Source organism: Manis javanica, chromosome 5 (genome assembly GCF_040802235.1).
Source record: "Manis javanica isolate MJ-LG chromosome 5, MJ_LKY, whole genome shotgun sequence".
In the NCBI taxonomy this organism is placed as follows: Eukaryota; Metazoa; Chordata; class Mammalia; order Pholidota; family Manidae; genus Manis; species Manis javanica.
Window position 1 is genome coordinate 106988131 of NC_133160.1, and position 17577 is coordinate 107005707.

Genomic DNA, 17577 nt, shown 5'->3' on the forward strand with positions numbered 1-17577 from the left:
AGGTCTAGGGAATTTAGCTGGGTGAGATGCTTTATCCCCATGTTGAAAAAACAGAATACTCACTTGTTGGAATAAGAAGAATGTTGATTTTACCTATTTTATTAATCATGCAACTAACACTGGAGAAGGAGAACTAGTGAGAAATGTATTTGGTTTGGGGGTTGGTGAAACGTTGTGAGTCACGTGAGCAGCTACATACTCTGCTTTCATACATCCTGCTGTGAATGCTGCCCTCCACATGTGGCCCTGCAGCTGCTTCAGGGCTATGGTCTTTCGGTCCAGAGACATCTGCCAGCACACGTTGTCTACCACAGCCTGGATCATCTGCTGCAGTTCATCTGCCCCATCCCCAGATGCAGCAGGGATAGGAACAGCTCCATCCAGGTGGGAGTCCTCTTCAGCCTTTAAGTCATAAACATGAAGTTAGTTTCTTACTTTTAAAAAAAATCACTTAAAGTGGGACCTGAAAACCAAGCAGGCTAACTCTCTCCAATTATCGTCAGCACCAAATACTGCTACAAATTAAAAGTATCCTACACTCTGGGGCTGATATGAATGATTCCTAAAAGAAACTGGATTACAACTGATAAATTTATATTACGTTTCCTATGTTGCTAAAGCTGAAATTTAAACCAAGAGGCATGTTGTATGTGAGGAGAGAGAGAGAGTACATAATGCCAAAAAGATATAGTAAGACCTGGTTTGTTGATTCACTTATTAGGATCAATGAACCAGTATTTCAATTAAATCTGATCATTTTCTCTGCACTATAATTAACCAAGGACAAAACAAGGAAAATCTCAGTAATATTAGTTTCTGTCTGGAACCCAATAAAAAGAAGTTATTGAAGCAATGTCTGGGGTTGGTTCACATTCAGTCCCCTGCAATCTCCCACATCTTGCAAAAAAACTAACAACTATTGAGGACATGGTCCCTGTGAAAATGATATGTCCATATCTAAAGACTCAAAGATGTATACACTAGAGAGGGACTATGCACGTATGTTTCGAGAGCAAGAGCTGAGACAACAAAAAAGGTAAGGAGGGCAGTATTTCTGACCAACCCTGAATTTCTCAGAAAATTGAACAGCCCATGTTAAACTTAACTCCATGCCCAAAGGATGTGACCATATTTCCAAACCTAACTCCTAACTTAACAAAGTTTACAGAGAGAGCATTCCACATTGTCCAATGTAGAAAACTATGCAGAGAAAACAATGCAGTTAGCTCTTCACAGCATCTATCTTTGCCACTAAAGTAATTTTAATACGAAAAACAACAGAAACAGGAGTTCCACAGCAGACAATGTAGAAAGAAAAACAGACTGAAAACCAGGGAGGGAACAGAGTGGAACAGAGCACATGAAATGAAGGCTGGGCCAAGTGTAAACTGGCAGGAGAAGTCTGGAGGGATGTATGGATGTGAGCGAGAGCCAAGGAGCACTATGGGGGGTCAGCAGGGGCTTGTGCCATGAGGCAGAAGGCAGTGGAGAATGAAGTGATAGATGCTACTTTGAAGACATTAATGAAAAATGTGATAACATGGTACAAAACCCTGTGCATTCCACCCAGAAAAGACTTAATTTTATAAATACATGGTATTTTTATGCAACTGAAATAGATCCCAAAAGAGGCAATTATAGAGACAATAAAATGCCATTTCATTACGCATCTGTGAATTCCTAAGTAGGCAAGTCACTGCAAGTTCCATGCCTTGTGAATCCAGAACACTTAACTTTACAATATGCTCAGAACACATTCTAAGTCTCTAGGCATCCTAATTCTAAGACAGTTGGGAGTATGAAAGCAACGGAATAGAAATGTCCCAACCTGTTTCCTCAAAAGATTGATGTCCTCCTGGCACTCCTCTTCTTCCCAATGTGTCTGCAGATAATCTTTAACATTTTCTTTGATGTAAGGAAATAAAATGTCCTAGAAAAAAAAGAAAAAACAAGAATTAGCTTTAGTCATTTGTAGGACATCAAGTTCTTCAACAATCTCACTTTAAGCTAATTGTGGCAATTAAGCCACTGAAAATTTCATTGAGAATATGAAAACTGATGATACGGATGTATCAGTGAGACAGAGGAGACCAAGAAACAAATGAACTAGATGAAGAGTCAGCAAACTACAGCTCTCGGGGCCAAATCTAGTTAACTCCTGTTTGTGCCATAAAGCTTTTTTGAAACACCACCACACTATTACTACTACTATTCAGCCCTTTACAGAAAAAGTCTGCTGACTCCCAAACTAGATTGCTAGATCACAGATGCTTAAAGGTAAAGGTCAAGTATATGTTACACAGCTGTATACCCAATGCCATGTATACAGCAAGGTACTTGGCACATGAACATACTCAAATATCTGCTGAAAGAATGGTGTCCACATATGAAAAATGTTTAAAGAAAACCTAATCACTATGATTCTTTCTTAGTAATCAGACTCCCCATAAGAAAGTGATGTACAACACAATTCGGAAATAACCTGTCAGTAATCCATGCGTTGGGAACATGATTTCCTCAGGTAGAAATTTTTACATTCATTTACAATTATATAGCACATGTATCTTTTCACATCAGATATGGCATATTCAATAATTATTTTAGTGTCTATATAGGCCAAAATATGCTAGACCTTGAGTAGGTCATAAAAGGGACTGAAAAGATAAGTAAGTCATAGCTCCTTTTGTCAGTAAGCACAAGCACATGGGTGAGCAAGGATGAGAGGATGGCAGGCAAAGAACTGTAATGAGGTACAATGGGTGAGACAAGCAGAGTACGAGCAGAACACTGCACAAATCCAGGGTATAATGGCTCCGTAACAATTTCAGCAATAACCAGAGCCTAAAAAAACAGAAAATCAATATATGGTATGAATATTGACCCCAAGCACACGTTTCAGAGAAGGCCTTACTTTTTTTTTTTTGGTATAATTAATATACAATTACATGAGCATATTATCATTACTAGACTCCCCCCATAATTAAGTCCCCTCCATATACCCCATTATAGTCACTGTCCATCAGCATAGTAAGATGCTACAGAATCACTACTTGTCTTCTCTGTGTTGTATTGCCTTCTCCATGCCTCTCACCCCCTACATTATATGTGCTTATTGTAATGCCCCCTTTTCCCCTTATCCCTCTCTTCCCACCCATCTTCCCCAGTCCCTTTCCCTTTGGTAACTGTTAGTTCTGTGAGTCTGCTGCTGTTTTGTTCCTTCAGTTTTTTCTTTGTTCTTATATTCCACAGATGAGTGAAATCATTTAATACTAGTCTTTCTCCACCTGGCTTATTTCACTGAGCCATAGGCCTTACATTTTAAGGGAAACTCTATAACCAAGTTGAATTCAACAAGTCTGTTCATTTGAATTCATTCACTCATAGTATTTACTGAATGCCCAGTAAAGGGCTGGCCTTTGTGGTAAGAGCTGGAGATCTGTAAACAAAAACCATACACGAACCCTAATCTCAAAGACCTAGTAGTAGAAACAGACATTAAACTTAGATACTTTAATACTATAAACAAGAGGTACACAGTACTATTATATTAGGACATAAAATAGGTAAACTGCACCTCATGAGGGAAGTAAGGGAAAGCTTCGCTGGAGAAGTGTCATGAACTGACAGTCCTGAGACCCTTTCAGGGGCCCACAAGATCAAACTATTTTCATGAGAATACTAAGATATTTTTTGCCTTTTTAACTGTTACTTTTTCAGGAGTGTATAATAGGGTTTTCCAGAGGCTACCAGATGTGTGATATCACAATAGACTCAATGCAGATGAGAGAACACAGCTCTCTTCAATATGTAGGCTTACAAAAATGTAAAATAATGCCACTCTTCTAACCATGTTTTCCAAAACAAACAAAGAAACTATTTTTCATAAGAACATTATTTATGTTAAAGTAATGGGGCTTATTGTTATTTAAAATGAACGAATATTTTTAAATGCCGTATTTAATTTCTATTATGTATATTGATCAATATAACTCACATAAACAAAAGTTCTTTGGGTCCTCAGTAATTTTTAAGTACATAAAGGAATGCTGAGAATAGAAAGTCTGAGACTCACCAAAGGTGAACAGGATTAATCCAAAGAAGACTAGAGATGATATGATTAGGAGAGATTAGTGTGAATAATATTTTTTTTTAGAGTATCTAGTGTTCCCCAGACTGGAAAAAAACAAAGGGTCAGCTACATAATTAGAATTTTTAAATAGTTAAGGAGTACCAAATCTAAGTTCAACTTAAAACTGCACTCCCAAATGAAAATAAACAACATGAAAAAGTTGTTATGGCTTTCTTAAAAGGAAAGACTAAAAGAGTGGGGAGATGGGCAAGATAGGTGCAGGGGATTAAAAGGTACAAATTTCCAGCTATAAAATAAGTCATGGGGATGTAACAGACAGCATAGGGAATACAGTCCATAGTACTAACTAAATGTATGGTGACAGATGGTAACAAAGAATCCCAGTGAGCATTTCATAATGTGTATGTTAAATCCCTGTATCATACACCTGAAACTAATAGTGTATGTCAATTATATTTCAGTTAAAAAGATTAAGTGAGAAAATAAATAGATGGTATTTCTAATGCGTATATTATTAGGCATAACTCCTAGGCATAACTCTTAGAGAATTCTAGGACTCAAGTGTTCACCTCTCCTCAGAATATGCTATTCACATTTCACTTACCTCTAAAAATGAAGTCATTCAATTTTGCTTGTTATCATGTGCCATTACAGGAAGTAATGGATCATTCTGTAAATTCAGAAGCATGCAAATAGTTCAATCAAGCAAATTTTTCAGGATGCTTGACAGAAAAGCCCATTGTTTAAGCTAAAAAAAAAACTCATTCTTGGATCTAAAGAAGGAAAATGAAAAGCTAAGATTGACAGCTTTCTTTTTCTACAAGAGATTCCTTTTTACTGAACTGACATGCTTCTAATTTTCCTTAAATATTTATGTAATAAAAAATAATATTTTCCTTTCAGGGCCTCCATCATGCCCCTCCTTTCTCTTACTTAGTATCTCTCCTCCACTCACACCCCCTGGTAGAACTGCAAACTGGCCCTACCACATGCTAGTATGCAGACATAGTAAAACTGAAGGTGCACATACACAGCTGTTCCTCTCCTAGGCATAACTCTTAGAGAATTCGAACTCCTGAGCACAAGGAGGAAAGTAAAAAAAAAAAAAGTATGTTATAGCTCTGGGTATAATAGCAAAATAAAAGGAAACAACCTAAATCTTTATCAGCTAGAGAACACATAAACAAGCTGGGATATATTCATACTCTAAAACACAGCAAAATGAATGTACTGAATGCACCTCTATGTTTATCACAGCACTATTTACAATAGCCAAGATAACAAAGCAACCTAAATGTCTATCAGTAGATGAATGGATAAAGAAAATGTGGTAAATATACACAATGAAATATTATTCAGCCATAAAAAGAAATCCTACCATTTGCAATAACATGAATGGAGCTGGAGGGTATTACACTCACTGAAATAACCCAGGCAGAGAAAGACAAGTACCAAATAATTTTACTCATTTGTCGAGTATAACAAAGAAAAACTGAAGGAACAAAACACCAGGCACCTAAGGAGTTGTTATGGTTAAGTAGCACATATAACCAAAAGCTATAGAACTAAATGAGAGCATTTCTCTTTCAGGGGACTATAATTAAATTCCACTAAATGCTAAAGGGGATACTATGCAAGCAGCAACTTATACTACTCTATGCAGTTCAATGGTAGCTTTCTGAAAGAACTCCCTTAAGGGCCACAAAATTTCTGAAGATCTAATTAAAGAATTTGCCTCATTAAATGTTTGTAAGTCCAAATATGGATCTGCTTTATGGTCAAGTGGTTGTCTTAAAGAAAAGGTCATAGAATCAATAAAAATAAAATTGTTGCTATAGTATTTACTCAAGTCTCCTTTGAAGAAAATGAATAGAAAGGTAATGGGTAATACTTAGAGTACAGTTATTTAAAGAACTATTTTAAAAGCCTTCCAATGGAACCACACAGCACAAATGATTTATAGTACTTGAGAACTTACAATTTTTTCAGCCAGAAAATTAAACACAAAGGCAATGTTGGTAGGTTACTATTTCTCTATTACTCTCAGAGGATAAAAAGCGAAGGAGAATTAAGTAGTTGATGACTTTTAAAAACAAACCACATTCTCTAAGTAATAATACAGGTCACAAACAGTATACAGAGCACAATCCTGTTTTTGGTGACTAATGCACAGAACAAAATCTAGGGGAACATGGACATAAATGTTTGTAGAATTTCTCTCTAGTTCATGAAATTACAAGGAAAAAACTTCTTTGGGAGGGGGCATATCTATTTTCTACAACAGAAGTGTATAATCTTTTTTTAATGAGATATAATTGACAAACAACATTACATTACATTAGTTTTGGGGGATACAACATAATGATTTGATGTATGCAGTATACTGCAAAATAACCATCACAAAAGACCAGTTAACATCCATCACCACAGTTACATTTTTTTTCTTGTGATTAGAACTTTTAAGATCTACTCTCTTAACAACTTTCACATATGCAATACAATATTAACTACAGTTACAATGCTGTATATTACATCCCCAGAGCTTATTTATTTTATAACTGGAAGTTGTACCTGCTTGAACACTTCTAATGATGGGAATTTACTACTTCTTAGAGTGGTCCATGCCATTAAACAGACAGCTTCAGCAACTGTGGTACTGGAATTGCTCCTTAATATCCTCCCTTAGGACCATACTAGGAACTATAGAGAAATTTCAGTACTCTGGCTGCTACATAGGACCACAGGGGCTCAGAAGTGATAACTTTCCTGTCCCTATCCTCATGGGGTAAGCAGGGATATAACCATTCCCCTTAGAAAGCTGAAGCTTTTAGGAATGAACATTAGATTTCATCATCTGCATTCAAAGTGAATTAAAAATTATGTTGCTGACAAAAGTGGCTTTAAAATCCTATTGCAGGGATCCCCCTCCTCCCCTACACACACCTATTAAGGAAATTAAACTGTAAAAAAGATAAACCATAATCTGATTACTTGCAATGAATCACAGCATACAAGGCAAGGTTATCATTTTAAAGGGCCAGCAGTTGCGATAAGGCTTAAAAATGAAGCACAGACTCACGATATTACTATCTCATGAGTTCCAGAGAGGGAAACCTGAATGGCCCAGAGTTAGGCCTGGTCCTTACAGTGAAGGAGAAGGGGAAGGAACTGACAGTTATCTTACTGAATCTACCTACCACCCCCACAAAGTGATACCTTTGAATAGATGAAGCACCTGGGTTCAGAAAGGTTTCAATGCCGGTATAAAGTAAAGCCAGGTCTCAAACCCAGGCCTACAGAATCCCAATACCTGAGCCAATTCAGCTTTGTGGGTGGATGACTTTGGGGAGCACAACTCACTAGGATCACCCAACTCCCTGGATACTGATATTATGTTACCTATAAAATTTCTAATACAGCTTTGGTTTCTCAAAAAAAACTATACCAAGAAAATGAGTTTGGTTCACTTGGCAGTTCTGTAACTATTTGTTTCCAAGAAATAGTAATGATATGACTAGCTGTAGTAATAGTGGAAGTAACTGCCAACATTTACTGAATCCTTGCTATGCCAGGCACTTCTCTACTTACAGTCGATCCTTAGTGAGCTCATCTAATCTCATGAGTTTAAATACTGTCTATTGCTTATGACCCCCAAATCCATAGCTTTGGCCCAAACCTTTTCCCTGAACTCCAAACCAATTTTTTCCAACTGCCTACCCCAAATCTCCACTTGGATCTCTAAAACCAAACCCTTTAATCCTACTCCTCCCAAATCCACCAATCTCATCTTCCAGGTGCTCAGGCCAAATGCCTTAGTCATTTTTTATTCCTCTTTTTCTCTCACGTTCCACATCCAATCAATGCATCTGCAAATCACATCAACCCAACCTTCTAAATATATCCAGAATCTAATTACTTCTCACCATTGCCACTGCTACCAAGATCTCCAAATTTACTCAATGAATTGATTAATGAATGACCCTAATGACTTCATTTCAGTTCTCATAATAACCCTATGAAACCAGTGCTATTAGTTCCTCCATTTTACAGAAGCACAAATTAGTAAGTCATGATTACAGTTTATCACCAGGACTTTGTTAATTTGAAGGGTCAGGTCCCCAAAGCAGGATCATCCCAGTTGAAAGAAACTAATTAGCTTAGCAAACTTACAATGATTTGGACCAACACAAGGCCCAGCCCAGAGGTCAGCCAGCCTCTTGGAGCACACCAGCTTAACTGCCAACACTGGTCTGACCAGGCACTCCTCTCCAAAGTTCCATCCAGGTCCCTCTGCTGGGATTACCACTAGTTTCCAAAACACATGTCTTAGTCTCTCTCTACTCAGTCAAGGATGTCAGCTCCACACTCTTTAGATTTAAGAAAAGGAACTTCTTATTAGACCACATAATAAGTCATTGAAAAGAAAATGAAGTTAAGATATGAACACCTTGTACACATCCACAGAAGACAAAGAATCCTTTTCTGTATTAAAGACTTTGGTCTTTAAAATGGAATCTGTGTTTTGGGAATGGAGTCTGCGGGAAGGGTACCAAGAGGTTCCAGGAAGGCCTCTGAGGACAGGGCTACCAACTTTCCACACATTCTTTAGAGGTCATGGAGAACCGGGTGCAACAGGATCAGGGTGGGCTGGCTTCCCACTCCTCTTCTGACCCCTACACCTCCACCAAAGCCAATTTCAAAATTTTTTAAATCAAAAATGAAGACCCAAAGTTGTATATAAAAATAAACTTTTACTATAAAAATACCTTTTTTTCTTTAGTGGAGGGGTGACATGAAGTGCCCCGTAAGAATGGAAAATTTTAAGAACCATCAGACAAGGTAGGACTTTACAGAGCTAAACACAGGATATCCTTAAAAAGTTTATCTGAGCAAGATAAGGCCTACTTACGTATTTAAAAAGCAGGGGTTATATATTAAAATTAGTGCTTTTGGGGGGTCAATCTGTATAGATACCCCAGCAGTTAACCTTGCTGTAATTTAATTCCTGTGTAAATTTAATCTATAGACAAAACTAATCTGAGAAGAATAGGTGCTGCATTTTGGAATCTGGTGCGAGTCATGAGCGATGTGACAAGGACTGCAAACAGTTCTTGTGATCCTTTCTGAGGCAAATCCAGATAAGGAACACACCATGAGACTCACGTGGCCAGATGACTTGATGAGACATAAGAGAAACTTTAAGAGGTGATTAGTTTGCAATTGTTCAGCTTGATGAAAAAACTCATCTTATAATCATTAATCCCTGCCTGTCTTTTTGCTTGCTGTAACTTAATAAAAGTGCAGGGGAGCACTGACTTGGTGCTTAGTCTCCAGAGGGAGTCTAAGCCCTCTGCATTTATTGTCATTCTGTTTCTCATTCTCATGGTCCCCGACTGCAACAAATTTGACTACACTTCTTTGAAGGATCTAAATGACTTTACTGTACACATAGGAAAAAAATCAGGAGGAATACCCACCAAACTCTTACTGGTCGTCTCTGGGTGGTAGGAGCAAGAGTGCATTCACCCTCTACACTATATTTTTCTGTAATATTTGCAATTTGTAACAAGCGTCAATTAACTTTTGAGGAAAATTTAGGAAAAAAACACATTCCTCTATCCTCACATTAACAGACACGAGTTTCCATAGAATAATGTACTTAGCTTTTTCACTTAGTTTTAATTTAATAAAATTTCTGTCTTCTATGGTTTTCAATTTCCACTGTTAGTTGATTTCTTCCTCTAACACTTGTAGGTTTTAGAAATGTTGAGTCAATGAAAATCCTAATGCCTTTCTACAAACACTTAAACCACATGCTGTTCTAATAAGATAAAGTACCATCTTGAGGAAATTTGAAATAGCAAGGAGGGCAGAAGCTAACAGAAACTTAAGCCGAGCCTCTTCCATGTTCATTCTGGAATCATACCCGTCACCAAGCATTTACTGTATGCCTTATGTGCAGGCCTGTGTGAGACTCTGGAGTCTGCCCCGCAGAGCTCTCAGCACTGCTGGAAAACAGGACACACGTACAGCACCCCAAGGCAGCATCTGCTACAGTGGCCAATATGTGGCCCTGCAGTACAGAACTCTGGAATTTGTGTTTAAACAAAAGTTCTTTGGGAACAGAAGCAGGTCTTACCTCTGTATTCAGACAGCCTAGCAGAATTTTTTAAGTTAATGAGATGGACCAGCCTGCACTTGGGGAGAGGAAGGACATTCCAACCTAATGAAATGGTGGAGGCATGAAAGGGCATGAACCAAATGGGCATGTTCAGCTATAAAATGAATAAAGGAATAGATGGATAGTAAATTGGAAAACCCAATTCACTGAAGTTCAGGAGTTGAAACTTTATTTCCTAACCAACAGGAAACCACAAAGGATATTGATGATAGAAACATAACCTGTGTTTATACTGGTCTTCCTTAGTAGTTCCATAGTGGTGGCAGCTAGGTCTTAAGGATTCTGGATCCCTAGCAGAGCCTGGCACATAATAGGTATTCAAATAAATTTGAGAGAAAGGAAGGAAAGATTGATTAGGATTGAAAGATTATGTAAGAGCCTTGACACGGAAGGTTCTAGAATAAGAAATAAGAAATTAAGGCCAGAGGTATTTTCTAGCCACCTCTTGATTTTACTCAGACCCAGTTATGAAATCCTCTCACCACCACGAATGTATATCCATTTGGGAAACACTACTCTAAGCAATGGGGAAAGGAACTTTAACCAAGCCAACTACTACTCAGCAAGGCCATCCTGCCACTCCAGTGCTTCCACAAGTTCTTTAACATTAGTAGTGTTCTACATCTCATTCTTAACGTATTTCTGAATAGGGCAATAAGGAACAGAGGTGGAAGTAATCATGGTAGGAAAAAATCCTAGAGGTGGGTTTCAGTAAATGTTAGTTCCCCTTTTTCATGCTAACCCTTCACAAGCACTTTCTGTCTCTACCAGTCTGACACATCCTGCATTAGAATCTGTGTTTCTATAGGGATTTACAATTTTCAAAGACTACTGCACTGCAGCTCATTCTATCTTCCTCACCACCTTGTAAGCATGGCAGATCCTATTACTCATTTGTCTTATAAAGGTATTTTTATTTTGGTATCATTACTCTACAATTACACGAGGAACATTATGTTTACTAGACTCCCCCGATCACCAAGTCCCCCCCACAAACCCCATTACAGTCACCGTCCATCAGCGTAGTAAGATGCTGTAGAATCACTACTTGTCTTCGCTGTGTTGCACAGCCCTCCCTATACACCCCCACACATTATACATGCTAATTGTAATGCCTCCTTTCTACCCCACCCCGCCTTATCCCTCCCTTCCCACCCATCCTCCCCAGTCCCTTTCCCTTTGGTAACTGTTAGTCCATTCTTCAGTTCTGTGTTTCTGCTGCTGTTTTTGTTCCTTCAGTTTTTCTTTGTTCTTATACTCCACATATGAGTGAGATCATTTGGTACTCGTCTTTCTCCACCTGGCTTATTTCACTGAGCATAATACCCTCTAGCTCCATCCATGTTGTTGCAAAGGGTAGGATTTGTTTTCTTCTTATGGCTGAATAATATTCCATTGTGCATATGTACCACATCTTCTTTATCCACATTCATCTACTAATGGACACTTAGCTTGCTTCCATTTCTTGGCTATTGTAAATAATGCTGCGATAAACATAGGGGTACATCTGTCTTTTTCAAACTGGGTTGCTGCATATTTAGGCTAAATTCCTAGAAGTGGAATTCCTGGGTCAAATGGTATTTCTATTTTGAGCTTTTTGAGGAACCTCCATACTGCTTTCCACAATAGATGAACTAATTTAGATTCCCACCAGCAGTGTAGGAGGGTTCCCCTTTCTCCACAACCTTGCCAACATTTGTTGTTGTTTGTCTTTTGGATGGTGGCGATCTGTACTGGTTTGAGGTGATATCTCATTGTGGTTTTAATTTGCATTTCTCTGATGACTAGCGATGTGGAGCAACTTTTCATGTGTCTGTTGGCCACCTGAATTTCTTCCTTGGAGAACTGTTTAGCTCCTCTGCCTACTTCTTAATTGGATTATTTGCTTTTTGTTTGTTGAGGTGCATGAGCTCTTTATATATTTTGGATGTCAACCCTTTATCGGATCTGTCATTTATGAATAAATTCTCCCATACTGTAGGATGCCTTTTGTTCTATTGGTGGTGTCCTTTGCTGTACAGAAGGTTTTCAGCTTGATACAGTCCCACTTGTTCATTTTTGCTTTTGTTTCCCTTGCCCAGGGAGATATGTTCATGAAGTACTCACTCATGTTTATGTCCAAGAGATTTTTGCCTATGTTTTTTTCTAAGAGTTTTATGGTTTCATGACTTACATTCAGGTCTTTGATCCATTTCAAATTTACTTTTGGGTATGGGGTTATTAGACAACAATCCAGTTTTATTCTCTTACATGTAGCTGTACAGTTTTACCAACACCAACTCTTGAAGAGGCTGCATTTCCCCATTGTATGTCCCTGACTCCTTTATCATATATTAATTGACCATATATGTTTGGGTTAATGTCTGGAGTCTCTATATTCTGTTCCACTGGTCTATGGATCTGTTCTGTGTCACTACCAAATTGTCTTCATTACTGTAGCTTTGTAGTAGAGCTTGAAGTTGGGAAGTGAGATCCCTCCCACTTTATTCTTCCTTCTCAGGACTATGGCTATTTGGGGTCTTTGGTGGTTCCATATGTATTATAGAACTATTTGTTTCAGTTCACTGAAGAATGCTGTTAGTATTTTGGTAGGGATTGCATTGAATCTGTAGATTGCATTAGGCAGGATGGCCATTTTGACAATATTAATTCTTCCTAGCCAAGAGCATGGGATGAGTTTCCATCTGTTAGTGTCCTCTTTAATTTCTCTTGAGAGTGTCTTATAGTTTTCAGGGTATAGGTCTTTCACTTCCTTGGTTAGGTTTATTCCTAGGTATTTTATTCTTTTTGATGTAATTGTGAATGTTATTGTTTTCCTGATTTCTCTTTTTGCTAGTTCATCATTAGTGTATAGGAAAGCAACAGATTTCTGTGTATTAATTTTGTATCCTGCAACCTTGCTGAATTCTGGTATTAGTTCTAGTAGTTTTGGAGTGGATTCTTTAGGGGTTTTTATGTACAATATCATGTCATCTGCAAATAGTGACAGTTTGACTTCTTCTTTACCAATGTGGATGCCTTGTATTTCTTTGTTTTGTCTGATTGCCGTGGCTAGGACCTCTACTACTATGTTGAATAATAGTGGGTAGAGTGGGCATCCCTGTCTTGTTCCTGATCTGACAGGAAAACCTTTCAGCTTCTTGCTGTTAAGTATGATGTTGGCTGTGGGTTTGTCATATATGGCCTTTATTATGTTGAAGTACTTGCCCTGTATACCCATTTTCTTGAGAGTTTTTGTCATGAATGTATGTTGAATTTTGTCAAATGCTTTTTCAGCATCTATGGAGATAATCATGTGGTTTTTGTCCTTTTTCTTGATGTGGTGGATGATGTTGATGGGTTTTCTAATGTTGTACCATCCTTGCATCCCTGAGATGAATCCCACTTGGTCATGGTGTATGATCCTCTTGATGTATTTTTGAATTTGGTTTGCTAATATTTTGTTCAGTATTTTTGCATCTATGTTCATCAGGGATATTGGTCTGTAATTTTCTTTTTTGGTGGGGTCTTTGCCTGGTTTTGGTATTAGAGTGATGCTGGCTTCATAGAATGAGTTTGGAAGTATTCCCTCCTCTTCTATTTTTTGGAAAACTTTAAGGAGAATGGGTGTTATGTCTTCTCTGCATGTCTGATAAAATTCAGCGGTGAATCCATCTGGCCCAGGGGTTTTGTTCTTGGGTAGTTTTTTGATTACCGATTCAATATCGTTGCTGGTAATTGGTCTGTCTGGATTTTCTTTCTTCCTTGGTCAGACTTGGAAGGTTGTGGTTTTCTAGGAAGCTGTCGATTTCTTCTAGGTTTTGCAGCTTGTTAGCATATAGATTTCGCAGTATTCTCTAATAATTTTTTGTATTTCTGTGGGATCTGAAGTGATTTTTCCTTTCTCGTTTCTGATTCTGTTGATGTGTGTAGATTCTCTTTTTCTCTTAATAAGTCTGGCTAGGCCCCCATTTTGTTTATTTTTTCAAAGAACAAGCTCTTGGTTTCATTGATTTTTGCTACTGTTTTATTATTCTCAATTTTATTTATTTATTCTCTGATCTTTATTATGTCCCTCCTTCTGCTGACTTTGGTCCTCATTTGTTCTTCTTTTTCAGGGTTCAATAATTGTGACTTTAGATTATTCATTTGGGTATGTTTTTCCTTCTTTAGATAGGCCTGGATTGCTATATACTTTCCTCTTAGAACTGCCTCCGCTGCATCCCACAGAAGTTGGGGCTTTATGCTGTCAGTGTCATTAGTCTCCATATTATTGCTTGATCTGTATTTTAATTTGGTCATTGATCCATTGATTATTTACAAGCATGTTGTTAAGCCCTCCATGTGTTTGTGAGTCTTTTTGTTTTCTTTGTACAATTTTTTAGTTTTAAGCCTTTGTGGTCTGAGAAGTTGGTTGGTAGAATTTCAATCTTTTTGAATTTACTGAGGCTCTTTCTGTGGTCTAGTATGTGGTCTATTCTGAAAAATGTTCCAGGTGTACTTGAGAAGAATGTGTATCCTGATGCTTTTGGGTGTAGAGTTCTACAGATGTCTATTAGGTCCATCTGTTCTAGTGTGTTGTTCAGTGCCTCTGTGTCCTTACTTATTTTCTGTCTGGTGGATCTGTCCTTTGGAGTGAGTGGTGTGTTGAAGTCTCCTAAAATGAATGCATTGCATTCTATTTCCTCCTTTAATTGTGTTAGTATTTGTTTCCCATATGTTGTTTCCCCTGTACTGGGTGCATAGACATTTATAATGGTTATACCCTCTTGTTGGACTGACCCCATTATCCTTATGTAATGTCCTTCTTTATCTCATTACTTTCTGTTTTGAAGTCTATTTTGTCTGATACTAGTACTGCAACACCTGCTTTTTTCTCCCTTTTGTTTTCACGAAATATCTTTTTCCATCCCTTGACTTTTAGTCTCTGTATGTCTTTGAGTTTGAGTTGAGTCTCTTGTAAGCAGCATATAGATGGATCTTGCTTTTTCATCCATTCCATTACTCTGTGTCTTTTGATTGGTGCATTCAGTCCGTTTACATTTAGGGTGTCTATTGAGAGGTATGTACTTATTGCCGTTGCAGGCTTTAGATTCATGATTACCAAAGATTCAAGGTTAGCTTCTTTACTGTCTAACTTAACTCACTTATTAAGCTATTATAAGCACAGTCTGATGATTCTTTATTTCTCTCCCTTCTTATTCCTCCTCCTCCATTTTTTGTATGTGAGGTGTTTTATTCTGTACACCTTTGTGTTCCTTTGACTGCTTTTGTGAGTAGTTGATTTTATTTTTTGCCTTTAGTTAGTATTTGGTTGGTCTGCTTTCTTTGCTGTGATTTTATTTTCTCTGGTGACATCTATTTAGCCTTAGCAGTGCTTCCATCCAGGGCAGTCCCTCTAAAATACCCTGTAGAGGTGGTTTGTGGGAGGTAAATTCCCTCAAGTTTTGCTTGTCTGGGAATTGTTTAATCTGTCCCTCATTTTAAATGATAATCGTGCTGGATACAGTATTCTTGGCTCAAGGCCCGTCTGTTTCATTGCATTAAATATATCATGCCATTCTCTTCTGGCCTGTAAGGTTTCTGTTGAGAAGTCTGATGATAGCCTAATGGGTTTTCCTTTGTAGGTGACATTTTTTCTCTCTCTGGCTGCCTTTAATACTCTGTCCTCATCTTTGATCTTTGCCATTTTAATTATTATGTGCCTTGGTATTGTCCTCCTTGGGTCCTTTGTGTTGGGAGTTCTGTGGGCCTCCATAGTCTGAGAGACTATTTCCTCCCCCAGTTTGGGGAAGTTTTCAGCAATTATTTCTTCAAAGACACTTTCTATCCCTTTATTTTCCTCTTTTTCTTCTGGTACTCCTATAATGCGAATATTGTTCCTTTTGTATTGGTCGTACAGTTCTCTTAATACTCTTTCATTCCTGCAGATCCTTTTGTCTCTCTCTGCATCAGCTTCTCTGTGTTCCTGTTCTCTGATTTCTATTCCATTAACAGCCTCTTGCACCTCATCCAGTCTGCTCTTAAGTCCTTCCAGAGACTGTTTTATTTCTGTATTCTCCCTCCCAACTTTATCCTTTAACTCTTGCATATTTCTCTGCAGATCCATCAGCATGGTTATGACCTTTATTTTTAATTATTTTTCAGGGAGATTGGTTAAATCAACCTCTCCAGGCCCTCTCTCTCGGGGGTTGTCTCAGTAATTCTGGACTGGACGAAATTCTTCTGCCTTTTCATGGTGATAGAGGTAACTGTAGGCAGGTAGCATGTGTGTCAGCTGGGAAAACAAAGTCCTTTCCTGCTTGCTCGTCGCCTTGCTCTGCTCTGCTGCCTATGTCGCTTACCTGCACTCCTGGAGCAGCCTCCGGATTTACCCCCTAAGCTGCTGTGGGCAGGATCTCCGTCAGGGTAGGGCAGAGCCCTGCAGGGAGTGGCAGGCTCCCCAGGTGTGTTCTCCTGCGAGAGCGGTGGCCCCACCGGGCAGCTGCGTGCTGACCGCTGCATTTGGGTCTGGCCTTGGTGGCTGTGCTCTGGGAGGAGACTCTGGGTGGCTGCTTGGGGTGAGGTCACTCCCAGGCCACTTGGCTGCCGCCGCCACGGGCTCGCGTGGGCCACTCCTGGGCCCCTCACTCAGCCGTCACTGGCTTGTGTGGGCCACTCCCTTGGCCAGCTCTGCTGGCTCGCGCGGGCCACTTTTGGGCCACTCGCTCAGCTGCTGCCACTGCCCGTTCGCGCGGGCCACTTCTGGGCTGCTCACTCAGCCGCCACTGCCAGCTTGCGTGCTACTGGGCCAGTGTGTCAGGGTCCGTGCCAGCTGGGGGAACAACTGGCTGGCTGCTCATCGCTGTGAGGGGCTTCAGAGCTGTGGGGCCGCCTAAGGGGTTGGGTCACCTGGAGTTTCCCAGGATTCCCAGCTTCTGGGCTGAGTGTGCTGGGACGATTCCGTCCAGCTGTGAGGTCCCTGTCCCTTTAAGACTTTCAAAAAGCACTCACTTTTCTTTTTTCCAGGGGAGCCGGTTGCGGGGACCTGCTCGCAGATTTTGCCCTCCCATTTCTCTAATATCCAGCACACCATGCACCATGTGTCTGTGCTCCCCGTGCGGATTACTAGAACTGGTTGTTTAGCAGTCCTGGGCTTTCACTCCCTTCCCACTCTGACTCCTTTCTTCCCGTCGGGGAGCTGGGGTGGGGGGTGTTCAGTTTCCCCCGCGCCGTGGCTTGTATCTTACCCCCTTCGTGAGATGCTGAGTTCTCGCAGATGTAGATGTAGCCTGGCTGTTGTACTGTATCCACTGGTCTCTCTTTTAGGAATAGTTGCATTTGTTGT

General features: G+C 39.4%; 1 protein-coding gene across 3 annotated transcripts in view; it reads right to left on the minus strand.

Moving 5' to 3' along the window:
• The window catches only part of ENOPH1 (enolase-phosphatase 1), a 92792-nt gene that overhangs the window by 70279 nt on the left and 4936 nt on the right, over positions 1 to 17577 (minus strand). For all 3 annotated transcript variants that reach the window (XM_073237405.1, XM_037021134.2, XM_037021135.2), the window contains exons 2-3: positions 1829 to 1930; positions 200 to 402 (exon numbers count right to left, since the gene is read on the minus strand). In XM_073237405.1, coding sequence (XP_073093506.1) covers positions 200 to 402; positions 1829 to 1930 — 305 coding nt within the window. The remainder of the gene's footprint in view (positions 1 to 199; positions 403 to 1828; positions 1931 to 17577) is intronic.